At 33.7% G+C, this 16,947-nt stretch overlaps 1 protein-coding gene across 1 annotated transcript; it reads right to left on the reverse strand.

The window, feature by feature from the left end:
* Nucleotides 1–4,830: 4,830 nt before the first annotated feature.
* On the reverse strand, nucleotides 4,831–6,016 carry LOC141587609 (uncharacterized). Its single transcript, XM_074409083.1, has 2 exons — nucleotides 5,902–6,016; nucleotides 4,831–5,801 (listed from the first exon to the last, which is right to left on the reverse strand). The coding sequence occupies exons 1-2, from the start codon at nucleotides 6,014–6,016 to the stop codon at nucleotides 4,831–4,833; spliced, it is 1,086 nt and encodes a 361-aa protein (XP_074265184.1).
* Between the last annotated feature and the right edge of the window lie 10,931 nt (nucleotides 6,017–16,947).

Raw genomic sequence — 16,947 nt, forward strand, 5'->3', positions numbered from 1 at the left:
GGGTCTCACGTGATTTTGATGTAGATGGGTAAGTTTTGGGTCTAAGTTTGAAATAAACCCATGAGCTTCTCTATAAATAAGAAGAGAATCCAAACCCTTGCTTTTCTTTTCTCATAATTCTGAAAATCCTAAACCTAATTCTCTCCTCCTCTCTTCCTCCCTTGTGCCGTATGCCTCCACCCTTCCTAGGGTTTCGTGCCGCGCTTCTTCCTTCTTCCTTCATCGTCTTTCGTGCTTAGATCGTTCCTACTTCTTGAATTTATCTATCTTCTTCGTAAGTTTTTATGTTTCGCGTAGTTTTTATAGTTTTTATATATATAGTTAGTATATTTATTGGATTCGTTATATTTGGCACGTGGGTGATTCAATAAAGGCGTGGAGATTGCACCTGGAGAAGACTTTTATATCGTTGAAGACGATCTTTAGGATTACTTGTTTAATAAGGTAACTAGATGTTTTCTTTTAATTGTGTTTATGCCAATTGATGTAATTGATATGATTTAATGATTGTTTTACATGATTGGTACATGTTTGATTATTTGTTGTCATGATTAAATATGTTTCGCATGGTTGTATATGTTTTTATGCATTAATTATATATCGTATGTTGTTTATGTGTTTATTATGGGTGTCATGAGCGTAATTAGGGTTTACGAATAAACCCTAATGGCGGCATGATAGGCGGCCAAGAGTGCTCTCCGAAGTTATAGCTAAAGCTAGTATAACCTTGATGATGATTCAAGGATTATAGCTGAAGTTAGTACAACTTTGGGTACTTACTCTAGTTATGGCTGAAGCTACTATAACATTGAAGTATGAGGTAAGATTATAGCTGGAACTAACGTACCCTGAGATTTATGGCTCACGGTTATGGTTGGAACTAGTATAACTTTGAGTTTCGTGTCAAGGTTATAGTTGAGGTAAGTATAACTTCAAGTTATATATGTTGAAGTTATAGTCGAGGTTAGTATAGCCTCACATCTAAAGTTCATGTTATGGTTAAGGTTACTATAACATTGATATCCATTTGTAGTATAACATTATGTTAACTTATGTCTTTGGTTACTCTATTCATATGATAAGTGGTACAGTCAGTTACATTATTTTACGAGTTGAGTCGTGATGTTTGTTCATGCATTGTTGGTGCTGTCATTATACTGTGTACTTGTGATTTGGGTTGGTTGTATAGATGACGATAGTATCGGTTATATACTATCGGAATGAACAAACGCTACCCTTCGGGGATTCTTATGGTCTATGGTCGGGGGGATAGCAGAGGCAGTTCGTTATACGCTCTGTTCCCCGAGTGTCGTTCGGTGTAGCAGAGGCAGTTCGTTAATCGCTCTATGTTTCACCGAGAGGTTTGGCCAGGTCTTAGGCATGTAGGAAGTGGTTATACGCTACACATAGTGTGGATGCAGTTCGTTATACGGTCCACAGTGGATGCAGTTCGTTATACGGTTCATACCGACTATGGAGGCAGTTCGTTATACGCTCCATATCTAGAGGCAGTTCGTTATACGCTCTAGTGGTTAGAGGCAATTCGTTATACGCTCAAACGGCATTCATTCTATACACTGTTTTTGTAGCTAGGGGCAGTTCGTTATACGCTCTAGTGGTTGGAGGCAGTTCGTTATACGCTTCATTAGTCAGAGGCAGTTCGTTATATGCTCTGATGGTTGTTTGATTTGGTCGTGGTTACATCGAGTTTGATTGTCCTAAGTTTCTACATGGTGTCTAACATGGATTGTTGTCATATGTCGTCTCATGTGGTTTAATTTAACTTTGGAATTTTTAATTAGGTGGTTATCCTAATATGATCTTGTTTGATGGTAAGTTGGTGATGAGTCTTCATGAGTATAGATGGTCTCATATGTTTACTAGTTTTGCATTACAATTGTTATTGATTGTTAGTTATATTCAGTTGTTGTAAACATGACTGGGAGAGCATCTAGTTACTCCCGACTGATTGTCGACCCCCATTCTCAGGTTGTTCAGATGTTGCTGTTTGGTTGATGCTTGCTTGGGGAATGTTCGAAGCGAGCTTAATAATAATTAGGAGTTGCTTTATGTTTTAAGAACCTTTGAATAATGTATTAGTTGTTTTGGTTTTAGTAGCGATCCGGATTGGTCAGGTGTTTCCGCCACCTTGACCCTTTTATCAGTATCGTACTCTGATATTTATTTTATATATGTTTTTCCTTTGTTTTATAATCCGGGTGGTTACACTCATAATCTATAGGTCTAAGCTCAACTAAATAAGTCTAAAACTCGGATTTGGTTGTATAGTCTATTTACTGGTATTTTTGTACATGAGTGTCACCCCTTTGACGTCAATGAATTCATATTATATCGTATTTATGCAAAAAAAACATTATTTACTACTTTTTAAAAAAAAGAAATTATTCGTATTATATCCAATTTTTTGAATAAAGACCTAATCCCTTGACATCCGATCTGATTATGACCTGACTCGAATCTCATCTGCTCTGATATTGACCCGACTCAAACTTTATTTGCATTAATATTGACCCAACTCGAACCTGAACCTACCCGAAATAGCTACAACTGATTAAAAGTGAAAACTGAATCCAACCTGAATTGAACCGAACTGAAATCGAAAAAAAGATAAACCGAAATAACCCGATCCGAAAGAACCCGAACCGAAAATGATCCGATTGACCCGTTTGCCACCTCTACCAAAGTCCCAACCCACACCCGATTTGTACCTTAACTTTGAAATGGACCATATTCGAAATCACCCTAACTTGTTGTTAACCCGACTTGAAGTGGACCATATTCGAAATTACCTGAAGTGAGCCAATATATCAGCAAAATGAACCGACAAAAATTAGTATTTATTAAAGAGTTTTAACCATTCACCCGAAAATAAACTGACCCCAAAACAAATCTGGCACAAAATAAGCCGATATCTTGACATCCGAATATTGACTCAAACTCGAATGACTCCACCCAACCCAATTCAAAACAAAATATGTGGCATACCTGAAATAACCCTTCTTAAATTCACTCAACCTAAACTCGCCTATGTGCCACCTCCACGGCCAATTCATACTCAATTATTATGATTTTCCAAAAAATTGTTTTCATAGGCTTTAGAGCATCAACAATGTTCTTTGTGTGCGTTCTTAATGAATAACGAACTAGGAGCCATTGTTAGAAGTCGTTTGAGAATCGTTCGTCCGTGAAGGTTTGTGCAGACGAACCCGTTCGCTATGAAGAAAGGGAACAGTAAAATCTTGGTTGGAACATATAAGAGAGGAGAGAGTGATGGGCACGCACTCCCCGCTACCTACATACCAAATTTCAGACGAAACAAAGCATCATAACCTCTTTAAAAGACCCACTAAAAATCCCCGACCACCCGCTAATCTCTCCGGCCAGCCATACTTTACACAACAATAGACCTCACATAAGGCCACTTTTTACCATCGTGTTGATAACCCTTGGAAAGCTTGTATTTCCAGCTTTCCAACGAGTCCAAGAACACCTCAAACTGACATCGTTTGCTATCCCAAACATCGATTGAAAGTTACCCCAACGCAAAATGCTAAGTCCTTCAGCCAAAAAGTCGTGTTTGACAACAAAAAATTTATTAAAGGTTGTGTTTTACAAACTTTTTTTTTAAAGGTGATGTTTGGAAGAATTGTTTTTTAAAGGTTGTGTTTGACAAAAAACCGTATTAAAAAGAACGGGTTTACCATTGTTAATATACGTTCTTAAATACCGATTTTCGTTAAAAAGTCAGGTGGCGACGATGTGGCTAAGGCAGCTATGCAACTAGTAGAATGTTCGTTAGCTTAGTTGTTAACGTCACCAAGAGTAGTGTTCATCATCTGGTTTCAAAACGTGACTCACTCCACACAACATAAGAAAAGTAGACAATTAAAAGTTGAAACCAAACAGCTACTCTATAGAGTCTGAGTAATAGTAATTCTTGCAAATCAACCACCAAGAGGGAGTCGCATTTGTTATTCACGTTAATGATGTCAAATCCTTGGCTCCAAATAAGTTTTCAAATCCAAGTTTCTGCCTCGTTAATCTACCAAGCATCCAAACTTGGCAACTATCAATATTAATGGAATAATTTTCAATGATAAAAGACCTACATGCGAACACTCTCGTCAGAGAATACTGGTGTATTCGTGTGCAAGTGAAAAAACCACCCCTTTCGTCATTTTCAGAAAAACAGATCGAGAAAGTAAAGTGAGTCCCTTCTCCCTTAGATGAAACACAAACGTAGATGCCCGTCTTTCTGCCGAAGGAAATGCAAAATCCAAGTAGGTGAATTTTTCCAATCAAGAAAAGAGATAAGTCGATTCATAGCTATCAGGATTATATGGGTTCTTTTCTATCCAGTATGCCGCCCCTTGAAAGATTAAAGCTTTAAATACCCTTATTTTATAATAGCTTCTCAGAAACACATCAAGTGAAGTACCAATAGGCAATAACACACATAGTTCTAACAGGCTCCTAAGTCCAAAGTTCATCTATGTCGAATGATTGCAATGGTTTTGTAAACCTTACTGCAATTCGCTAAATAACTACGGACAGCCAACATATGATATATTAAAAACTCAAGACAATTACAATCAACAGGTACAAGATGGAGGACATTCAAGGCAAAAGGCTAAAAAACCACATGCATTATTTTACACGTCTATTCGGTTCCAGTGACATCCAAATTTTACACAAAACAACAAAAGCAGACTGATCTTTTTAGTCTTTTACTAATGTTCCTAGCAATGAACAGAAGGGAATGCTGGAAACTGTCTCATAAGAGTTACTTTACGTTTACAATTTGATCAATTATACCATATCCTCAGTTCCGTCTCTATTGCACAATACCAAGCTCTCAGAATACTTTACTAGTTCTACATAACGGCTCATAGGTTTTCCATGTAACTGCACTTGGCAAGTAGTAATATTATAGGAGTACTCCTTATAAACAAGACGGCCACCATCACTTTCACAATATAATACCCTTTTTGTTTTTGATCCCATATAATAGAACAAGTTAAAACCATCACGGCTTGAAGGACCTGAAAACCATAGAGTCCACACCCTCTTTCCGCTCTGCTGTTTCAACACCCATATTTTGAAACTAACGGAAGAAATGCAGAAAGTCGCTAGTGATTCCCCAAGAAGAAACAAAGACCTTGAAATAACAGTATCTACTTCATCCAACGCATGTGGCAGTTTCAGAAAGGCGAAACTTTCCGTATCAAAATCCAGGGAAACAAGATGAGTTGGTTTATCACCTAGTTTACTAGTATCTCCGTATGGATCCTTTCCAAGCCAATGAGCTCCCCCCTCACAGAAATAATAGGGCCCAAACAAATGCGTATAGCGCAAACAGTCAATGTTGTTGAGGCCAGTATCCCTAGCAGCCCACTGCTGATCACTAAGTGTATAAACCATAACACGCTTCTTTGGAATCTCTACACCCAAGCTGCTTTCAAATGAGATTGCAATGACTTTATAATCCCCAGTATTAGCCGCAAATCCAAGTACAAAGGTATAAGAATGGTAGCCGGAACAGGAAAGAAGGGGACAAGGGGGAAGTTGCAATGATTTTCTAATACTCGGGTTACATAATCTCAACCAACCATAGTCTAAAGCTTTAGAAGGGGACACAAAAAGCAGAGAATGACATGTTCCATGAAGATAATATCTTTCATTGCTTTTGTAAATCTGGCCAATTTTTCGAAGGTTGTCAGACTTACGAAGTGTCAACAAACATCCACTATATCCACGTGGTGGTACCAAACACTCTAGATCTAATAATTTAATCAAATTAGAGTTGTTATTCTTACAAAATTGATGGTGGATTGAAACAAAATCAGGGTTATCGATTATAGAGCACCAAGTTTTGCACACACCTGAATTTCAGTAGGCTTTTGGCTGGCAAATTTACGAGAATTTGGGTCAATATTTCTGGGGGTATGTATTTATTTGAAGATGCTTTACGCATCTTCATCTTCTTGCGATTCATTTTCTGCAATTGATAGATGGTGAAGCAAAGAGGGATTTTTCAGATGAAACCCTAGGTTTTTATTAATCGGGGAAAGTTAGATGTTTGGGGTTAAACTGAGAGATGCGTTGGATGTACTTGGATGAATAGATCGGGCAAAAACGTCCGGTCCGTCAATCCCCTATTTACTAAATGGATCGGCGAAACTCCAACTTTTTCCGCCTAAAACGTATTTTTTAGAATAGTGCTTATTATTTTTATCATATACTAGTATAGAGCCCGTGCTAAAGCACGGTATTTTAGAATGTCATGTGTAGAGAAATTAACAATTAGAGCTAATAATAATAATAATAATAATATATAAATAAAATTTGAATTTTATTTGTAATTATCTACAATTGTTAGTGTGTAAAAAATACTAAGAATTAAAATAGAACGAATTTTACATTTTTACTCTGAATAAGTTTATGATTAAAAAAAGAAGATTGTTAGTTTAATTACAAAAACTTATGCTTATTTTTACGCATTTGAAGCATATAACTATTTTTGTAATTTTTGTTACAATATACGGAGTAACAATTTAAACGGAGTAAAAAATTTAAAGAATAAAAAAGTGAAAAGCACACACACTGATTTTATATGAGTAAAATATGGTTATGTTTTAAATAGAAAATTTATGACATTTAAAATACATATAATTGACTAATGAGATAATAATGAATGAAATAAATTTGGCCCAACTATAGAAGTTGCGGTGTTTGATAAGATACTTTGACACATAAAGACCATATATTAGGTCCAATACATTTCTAGATAAAGTTAGGCCCAATTTCTAATTAAAAGCATTTAGGCGGGAAAATTTTCAGTTTTCTTATTCTTTTAGTTTAAGGGGGATTATAAGTGTGGACATGATAAGTTATAAATGAATATAATCTTTTGTATTTAAATATTTATAACATTTAATATTTCACATTCTGTACAAATTTATCTCCGATTTTTTTAGGACTAGTATTGGTGCTCGGCTTCGTCCGGGCTATACCTTTACTTACAATTATTATTATTTTTCATTAAAAAAAATTATATAAAGTTGAATAACTCATAAATTTATCATTAATATATTTTTCTATAATATATCCTAAAATTACGATGAAATAAATTTTGAGACAAATTCACTACTCTCGTAATTAATATTTTACTCTTATTAATGAAACAATAGTAATAACATTTCACTACTTGCCCGTAATCATTGTTACTTTCACTACTCCCGCCGTAATTATTATTATTGTCACTACTGCCGCATTAATATTGATAATTTCACTACTCCCGCCGTAATTATTGTTATTTTCACTATTGCCGCATTAATATTGATTATTTCAACACTCCCGTTGTTGTTTCTACCACTTTCACTAATCTCGCTGATAATATTGTTACTTCTACTTTACTGACGATATTACTTTTACTACTTAGGCATGCAATTTTTCTTTTCTTTACTGACGATATTACTTTTACTACTTAGGCATGCAATTTTTCTTTTCTTTACTGACGATATTACTTTTACTACTTAGGCATGCAATTTTAAGAGGATTATATATTTATATAAATATATTACATATATGCATTAAATCAAATTGAAAGAAATATGCAATATTATATATTATGGAATCTAACTTGAAATATTTATAACCTACTTATATTATATTTTTGTATGTTAAATAATTAACATCTCTATACATCTAATAAACAATAAAGTTTAATAAAATTGCATAGATTTTAAATTTAATATATACTTTTATGATGATAATAATTAATAGCATAAGTGCGCGTGTTTATACTAATTAATTATTTTATTTTAAGGAAATTGACCATCTTTTAGACTTCTATAAATATTTAGGAAAATTACCAAGCATCTTCTTTCTTTTAGTCTCCTTGAAATTGACTATCTTAATTAATTATTTTATTTTAAGGAAATTGACCATCTTAATTAATTATTTTATGTTAAGGAAATTGACCATGTTTTAGTCTCTTATAAATGTTTAGGAAAATTACCAAACTTCTATATAATTTAATTTTAACCCAAACTATATAATATTTGCATTGAGATCCCTTAATCGGGTCCATCACACGATGCTAGTGATTTAAAACTATATAGTAAAATTAATTTGTATAACTTTCTTTAATTACATTGAAGTCCCTTGGTTTCTGGATTTAATATATAGTATTGATTATTGATAAGGAAATTATTTTTTTAAAGAACTTATTGATAAAAAGTTATTTGACTTTTTTATGATAAGAAGTTGCGGCTAAAACATATGGTATTAGTAAACATTTGTTAAAACTCATCGATTTTTGTGATAAAAACTTGGAGCTAAAAAATATGTTATTAGTAAATATTTGTAAATTAATATCATTAATTTCTCTGTAAAAAAAAAATTCAAAAAAACACTCATTTTATTATACTTTTACGGTTTAATTTTTTATTTATTTTTCTATTCAAAATACATTAAGGAGAAACGTGAAAAATAAGTGAACTATCAATTTAAATTCTATAAATATACCCTAAAAAGTAAAACTTTATAAATACCGTGCATAATTACACGAGGTCTATATTGGTAACTCTATAAATACCACGCATTCATTGCACGAAATCTAAACTAGTTATTATCAAGTTATTTGTGAATGGTGGAGTGTAGTGGTTAAAATTTGTGTAAAATTTATAAGAAACTCAGGTTCAAGCCTCCGTAAGAGCGATTTTATAGAGATTTATGGCCTGATTCCATGCCTTCTAAACTTAGAGTTTGTCACCCTCGGTGGCTTACCTGATATACGTGGTTTGCGGCTGCAGGTTTCCTATTTTTTTTAAAAAGAAAAAAGAAAAAGAAGAAGAAGTCAGTTTCTAGCAATAAACATTCAGGTCGGGTTATACTGGGTTCCGTAGTCACTTTAGGTGTCGGGAGGGTTCGGGTCGGATTATTCGCATCTTGTCAATTTTGCCAGGTCTAAGTATATACGTCTTAAAATTAAACATGTTAAATATCATTGCATTTGTACAAATAGAACAATTATTTTGATAGTCGCTAATTTTATGTTATTGTCCATGTATTATACTCGTAGTTAACTAATTTTAAGTTTAAGGCGAATTTGTCAATATAATAGGGATGAAATTAAATAGCTTAAGTAAGTTAGATTCATAGATTGACATGTCGGATAGGTTGAGCGGGCCAGGTTTTTGGTCAAGTTATGCAGGGCGGGTCCTACAGGTTACGGCTTAATTAGGCTAAAAAAATGAGTAAAAAAATAGTTACTAACACCTTTTTTTACCATATTTTAAATGTAATTAAAAACATAAAGCATATTTATTTAATCAAATTCAATAGTTTTTTTTATCAATAAAAGGGATGAACCCAGAGACTTATAGCGAGCAGGGTCTCACACAAGTTTATAAAAAAAAAGAACGGAAAAGAAAAACAAACAATCCGTAACCGTAACAAACCACTAACAAACACTAGGTTTCGTTTTGTCCCCTCATGATAGCTATGTTGACCGCTTATTTATCCACTCTTTGAAGGTGTTAAGTGAATTATCCTTCTGCGCTTTGTAAGTACCTTGTTCTCAAATGTAGCTTCATTACTCAATTCAAAATAATAACACTAATCGTAATGAAAAGTGTTACCCATATATGTCTCTCAAGATCAGCAAAGAGAGTGCCATATATGTTCTGAAATGCATTCCACACTAAAACAAAGAGAGTGCCATATAATCGTAATGAAAAGTGTTACCCATATTAAGCCTAATAGAGTCTTTATGTTATGGGATAAGTCATTACCTAACGCCTAAAACTGAGTTTAATTGATGGAAAATAAAGTTTAGGAGGGGTACACTTAGTGATAATGACAACAATTAGGGGTACCATGTATGTTTTAAAAAGTGTAGGAGTACCATGTAGAAAGTCGAAAAATTGAGTGGTACCATGTAGAATATCCAAAAATATTTTATTGGAAGAATGCAATGAAAAATTAGAAGAATAAATCACCTTAACAATATACTCCGAATTTCATAAGAGAATTTTCTTTATTATTTTCATGTTTTGATCAGTCACTAGCAATTACACCTGGTAAATTTGAACCAATTCAAATCTGACCTGACATCTGAACTAGACCCGAACCCAAATGGCTGAGTATAACCCGACCCGAATGTTTATTGTTACAAACTGATTATTATCCATAAGTAACTTCATAATAGCTTACCCGAACTCGAAATGCCCGACTCGACCCGATCCAACCCAAAATCTATAAACCCGAAATAAACCGATCCGAAATTGACCCGTTTTCCAGGTCTACTAACAGTGACATTCATAAGAGGAAATGACATAATTAAAATGATTAATTATTGTCATGATGGTTCAAAAAGTAAATTGTGAAATTTTAAAGATTTTTCATTCAATTATTTGTACTTATTTATTTACCATTAATAATGAGAGTTTGTTTTGTTTTTTTTTTAGGAAATTATGAGAGTAAGTTTTATGTATTATTTCTATTTTGACAAAAAAAAACACATAAACTTAAAAACATACGAAGTAGAATTTAGAAATCATACTATTTAGTATTTACCGAAGCTTCACTTTCGCTTCCTTTTATTACATGCCTTGATAATAGTACATATAAAATGAAAAAGAAAAATATATGTTAGAGATGATTATAGTCGCGAATACAAAAATACAAATTCAATTAGGTTGATCAGGAAAGTATAATAATAAAAATACACCACAATATACGTTTAATAACAAATTATAAGAAATATTATAAGACACCTATTTTGAGATCAACAATCATCCATTACTTGTCAGTTTCCATCTTACATTTTTTTACCTTTAATTTTATCTCAGTTTCGTACCTTTTGTATTTCTTCCATATTCAGATTACCCACGTGATGGTTTGCTTTATCTTCATTCATATACGTTTCATGGTGTTTTAAAGTTATACAAAAAATACGTTGGCCAAAAGATAAAATATCAACCTGCAAAAACTTGACAAACGAATCAAAACATTGTCACATGTAAGTCACTTTAATAAAACCAATTGGAAAACATGAATTCAAATATAAATCAAACGATTCATAAAACCAACAATATAACAAATTAAAATATAATTTATTGACAAAATAAAGAAGACAATGAAAAAAAAAGAACAACAACAGCAACAACAACAACAACAACAACAACAACAACAACAACAACAACAACAACAACAACAACAACAACAACAACAACAACAACGACAATACTCAACAATAATACTCGACAATAATAATCAATATACTCAATATAATAAATATAATCAAATAAATAAATTAAACCATAAAATACAATTCACAACTTAGAAACTCATGACAAATGAGCATATTTTAAATAAATAAAGTGAATAGAAACTATTATAGGTATTATAGGTTATAAAGTCATTACACAACCATAAATTCCCATATTTTAATTTAATTTTTAATTTATTTTGTGGTATTATTAAATTAGATAATTGATTGCCGATGACCTCAAGAGATGAATTAAATAGGACAAAATGTTAATGAAAATTATGGGTGTTGAGTAATATAAGGAGTTTTAGTAAAATTATTAACATATTATATTACAAAAATTAATTAAATAGGAACAACTTTTTGTTATTTGGTGTGTGTTAAGTATTATGAAAAGTTTTAATCAATTTATTACCATGTTTAATTAAAAAAAATTAAATAGAAAAATGTTAATAATGGTAGGTGTTCAGTAATATGAAGAGGTTTAATTAACTTATTAACAGGTTTTATTACAAAAAATTTAAAAACAATGAATTAAATAGAAAAATGTTAATAATGGTGAGTGTTTACTAATATGAAGAGATTTAATTAATCCTTAACATGTTTTATTACAAAAATTTCAATTTTAATTATAAATTATGAAATTTATTAATATGTTTTATTACAAAAATTTCAATTAAAATGTCAATATTAATATAAATTATGAACTTTGATGTAAATTTGTAAGGATTATATAAATTTTGGAAAACAATATATTTAATATACAAAATTAATTTAAGAATAATGATAATATCCTTTCATATTATAGATATAAGTGAATTAAATTATTTTATAGATAAATGATTTAAATTAATGTCATGTAATAATAAATTGATAATCCATATCACATTAATTCGCCATATCACATTAAAAATATGTAACATCACATTTAAATATGCCACATCACATTAAATTTTAATCTAGGTGGCTTTTTGGATCCTAGGTGGCTTTGTCTAGGTGGCTTTTATTTGTCATTTTAGGGTAGCCTTTTAATTATATTTTATAGATTTGACGTGTCTTTCGGATTACATTATTGTCATCTAATCATTCGCCTCAATGGCCCCTAAGATGTACTTTAATAGTTGCTTAATTCATCCTTTAACTATCAGATCGAAGGTTCCAAGCTAATGCCTACATGGCTACATAGATGGAGCAAAACTTGGAGAAAATATATTTACCGAAACGCATAAAGTAATTGAGAATGGGAGGGAAAGAAGATGGACCAAAGTGGTTATAAGGAAAATGAACGGATTCATCCCCATCACCAAGCTTAATCAAATCTCTCTTATGTAAATACAGAATAAAGAATCAAAAATATATTTACACAAATTCTCATTTGTGAATTGTGAGGGCAAGTGGGGAGGGCTGTGAGAGCCTAAAGGTCTCTTTAAAGAGACCGTGACAAGCAAGAAGGACTAAACTGATATATTTATTTCATTTCATCTCATTCCTTTCCTTTTATTTTCCCTTCCTATTTTACATTCCAGCAACCACCCAAAGGGGAATTAGGAAGTGCCGCAAGGTGGAGACAAACATCAGTCCACAACCTCGTTCCGTTCTCTTGTACCATCATCACCCATATGCTCCCATTTTCATAAAAAGCATTGAAAATCGCGAGTGACTCCCCAAGACGAAACACAAACCTTGATGCCCCTCTTTCCTCTAGAGCAAATGGGAGTTCCAAGTAGGTGAATTTTTCCAAGTCGAAGTCAAGAGAAACGAGATGAGTCGATTTAAAGCTAACACTCTTGTTCTTATTTTTCTAACAAATATGAAGATCTGATAAAAATAATGGAAACTAATTGAATTCAATGTACCTGATAAAAGGAACTCAAAGCTAATCACTCACTAATACTCCTGGAATGACTATCCTAATTATCTAGTCTAGTAACTAAAAATTCACAAAACAGTTCAACATCTAATCAGAATTCAGAATATAAGCAATCATATGAGCAGCTAAATAATTAAAGACTGAAGAGTTAAGAACGATTAACACCTAAGAGGGGGAGGGGGTGAATTAGGTGTACCCTTTTTTTAAAATTTATCCTTAACTTGGTTAATTAATTAACTTAAGTAAAGAATAAGTGAAGTACAAGATTTGAGAAACTTAATTAGATGTAAGTTCACAAGAAGGTACAGCAGTTCTATGTCACGGTATAGGTGACTGTGACACAGAACTTGATTAGGTACATGCGAGAAATAGCAAAGTGGAAGAACGTAAAAGTAAATGAACAAACAAACGACATTTAAAAATTGGTTCAGCCTCTACTCCGAGGCCTACGTCCAACCGTTATTTTATTGCTTGTTTAGAAATTTACTCAAACTTACTAAACCCCTTACAATGAAAATAACTCGCCAACCTACTCCGGTTACACTCAAACTTAAAGCTACTCCGCTTCAAGAGTTTATGGGTTCTATCTCAAGGTGTTACAGAATCTTGAATCTCAAGAGTTCGCTAAATGAACAAGGAGATTACAATGAAGATCTAACACGAGAATCATGGAACAAACTCATCATGTCACAGTACAGCGAACTGATACTTGGAGGTTTTACAGCTTTTTTCGAAAACAATTTTGAAGACTTAAAATCAGAAAAACGTTTTGCAAATACTTGAAGAACAAAGCTTTCAATGCACAAATGATTTGCAAGGTTTTTACAATAAATGCTTTGGAAGTCTTAAGAAATAAATGTGACTAAGACACTCTATTTATAGTGGATTTAGTCTTAGGTAAGTACACTTTTGAAAAATTAAATCCAATATACAAATGATAGCTTTGAGTGATGGTAAGTGTTAGACTTGTAGGCTTGGGGCTTAAGAAATCAGAAAACTTAAGCTTCTACACTCAACATGTGACAATTTACCGAAATGACAAAAAGCCTTTCTTACTTTAGAAGTTTGACAAGTCTTCTTTGCCATTTTGGTAAAAGGTGTTTGAACAAATCTAGAGGCTTAGTCAAGTGGGCTTGTGACTCCAAAATTTCAGATTATTTTCAAGCTTTTGAAAATTCAAATGTTTAAGGTTTAAAGTTTGCAAAGTTTTGACACTTAAAAACATTTGGTCGAAATTCCTCCTCCGTATGATAGTATCAGAAACCACAGACAACAGATCTTTGTTGCATGGTTTTGCCATTACTTGACAAAATGAGAATGTTACACTTACTCTTACATATATCGACTAGGGCTTTGGAAAGTATCATTGTCTTGACTTCCTTGATTGGCTTGATCATCTTGAATCATTGTTGAAAGTCCATTTGATTGCTTCATTCACTAATTATTTCAACTAAAAGCAAACAATCAAATAACAAGGGGACTTGGCATCATCAATCCAATGTGTTCTAACAAATTCCCCCTTTGATGATGACAAGTCCAAACATGTGTGATATTCCCCCTTAGCCCATGGTTAGTCGGTCTTTGGTCAATTTCAACATAAACATAATGAATAAACATGATCAAGGTAGTCGAAAGGTGCAACATGTTTGGCCAAAGTAAAACATCTAATCATGGAAGCTAAGACATAATTAAGGTGGACGTTAGCCTAAGAGTTAGAAGATCACACATAGCATAATTAAACTACTTCCCCCTCTTGACATCGTCAAAGGAGGATAAAACATGTCCAAAAGGCAAGCAACACGATTAAAACACACGCAAATAGTTCAAGCAAGATAAAAACAAACAACCGAAGGTGCAAGAGAGTGTCTTTAAAAAAAAAACAACAAGGAGCCAAAGTTTATAAGGAGAGACGGGTTAAAGAGACAAGAGTTTAGGAGGCATTCTGAAGACGTTCAAGGAGATCTTCATTCATGGTGCGAAGATCACCGACTTCATCCCTTAACTTGGCTTGTTCTTTGACCAACCGGTTCATAATTCCAAGGAGTTCATCCAACTTTGCTAACACCACACCCATTTCAACAGTAGAACCTGCTGTAGAACCGGACCGATTCTTCCTTTCCAATTTTCCATTTTTAATCTCCAAGCTCATCCGAGAAAGAAGGCCCGGTGTCATTTCATCACTCAATTTCTCAATCGCATGGCTTCCCTTCAACACTAACCCCTCCCTCATAAAAATGATCGAGAGCCACATACCATAAGGAACCACGGCATTTTTGTCAAAGTTGCCACTTTGGAACTCAGTGGACATTTCAAGAATTCGGTGAAACATAAGACGAGGAAGGTTAATGGGTTTGTGCTTGACAATGTGATGAATCAGGAGCATGTCAAGGAGAGAACATCTCCCACGGCTATTGTTGGAAGGGACAAGGTTACGAAAAACCAGGTTAAAGATGAACCGGATGGGTGCGGTTAATTCAAAGGCATATATGTTGGTAGGGCCATCGTCATCATGAGGTCGAAGAACCTTCATGACCTGGGTAGAGGTAACCTCATCAACTTCACCCCAATCACGTTTGGGGAAGGAAGTAAGCCCGACATCACAAATATCCAGATGGGCAGCAAGTTGGTTGATTGTTAGGACAAAGGGTTTCTGATTTATAAAGGCTGAGAGATTTCCAGATTCAACATCGACCTTGACTGTTGCATAGAATTGGATGATTTCGGACAAGTACATGGGACTATATTTGTCCAACAAATTCACCCAACCCTGTGCATACATGGCTTCTTTGAAGTATTTGAAAGCAAGAGATGTGTCATACCAGGATTTCTTATAGCGCCTTCCACTGTGGAAGCAACAAATCAGCATACCGTGACATATCTTGAAGATCTCCTCAGGGAGATCGAGAGAATTGAGATGGTTGAGGATATCATTCTTGAATGATTCGGCATAAGGAGCAATAACAAGGTCCATGCATGTGTTGAGAGGCACCTTCTCCTTAATGATTTCATTCTCATCTATGCTCGGTAAATCCCGCTGATAACGAGCCCTTTTGGGTGCTTTGGATTTTGATCCGGATCCCCTTTTTCTTTGAGTAACCTTGGGTTTTGGAGGGGATGCCTCCGGGGTCACATCCTCATCATCATCACCAAATATTTCAAGCATCTTCCTCTTGGACCGGGTTCGTGATGCAGGTTTTGAAAATAATGGGTCAAGCCCATCATCAAACACCACTGTGGCATCATCACGATCCTCAACATCAACAACTTCATAATCGATTTTTTCAGCATTGGAACCGATTTCCCTTTCAACAGTGGAGGCCTCCGTTGCATCAATCTCACTCCTCTTATCCTTCTCTAAAGTGTTACTCACTAAATCTTTTAAGAGCACACCATCATCATCATTCTTTTCAACTGCAACATCACTATTCTCCTCCTTTTCCTTTTCGTTTGAATCCCCTTCATTCTCATTTGATTTTTCTTTTTCTCCCTCTGATTTTTCTTCACTTTCTTTTTCTTTGTTTCCCTCTAATTTTTCCTCACTTTCTTTTGATTTTTCTTTATCTCCCTCTGATTTTTCTTCACTTTCTTTTGATTTTCATTGTCTCCTTCTGATTTTTCTTTGCTTTCTTTACCCTCTTTTGATTTCTCACCTTCAAGTTCCCCCTCTTTCATCTCACCTGAGTGATCTCCTTTTTCATTTGTTTCGACAACATCACTTGATTTTCGAGAGTCTTCATCCTTTTTGGTTCCCTTAGAACCGGAGTCTTCTTCATCGGTGTCA

This window comes from Silene latifolia, chromosome 6 (genome assembly GCF_048544455.1).
Source record: "Silene latifolia isolate original U9 population chromosome 6, ASM4854445v1, whole genome shotgun sequence".
Lineage (NCBI taxonomy): Eukaryota > Viridiplantae > Streptophyta > Magnoliopsida > Caryophyllales > Caryophyllaceae > Silene > Silene latifolia.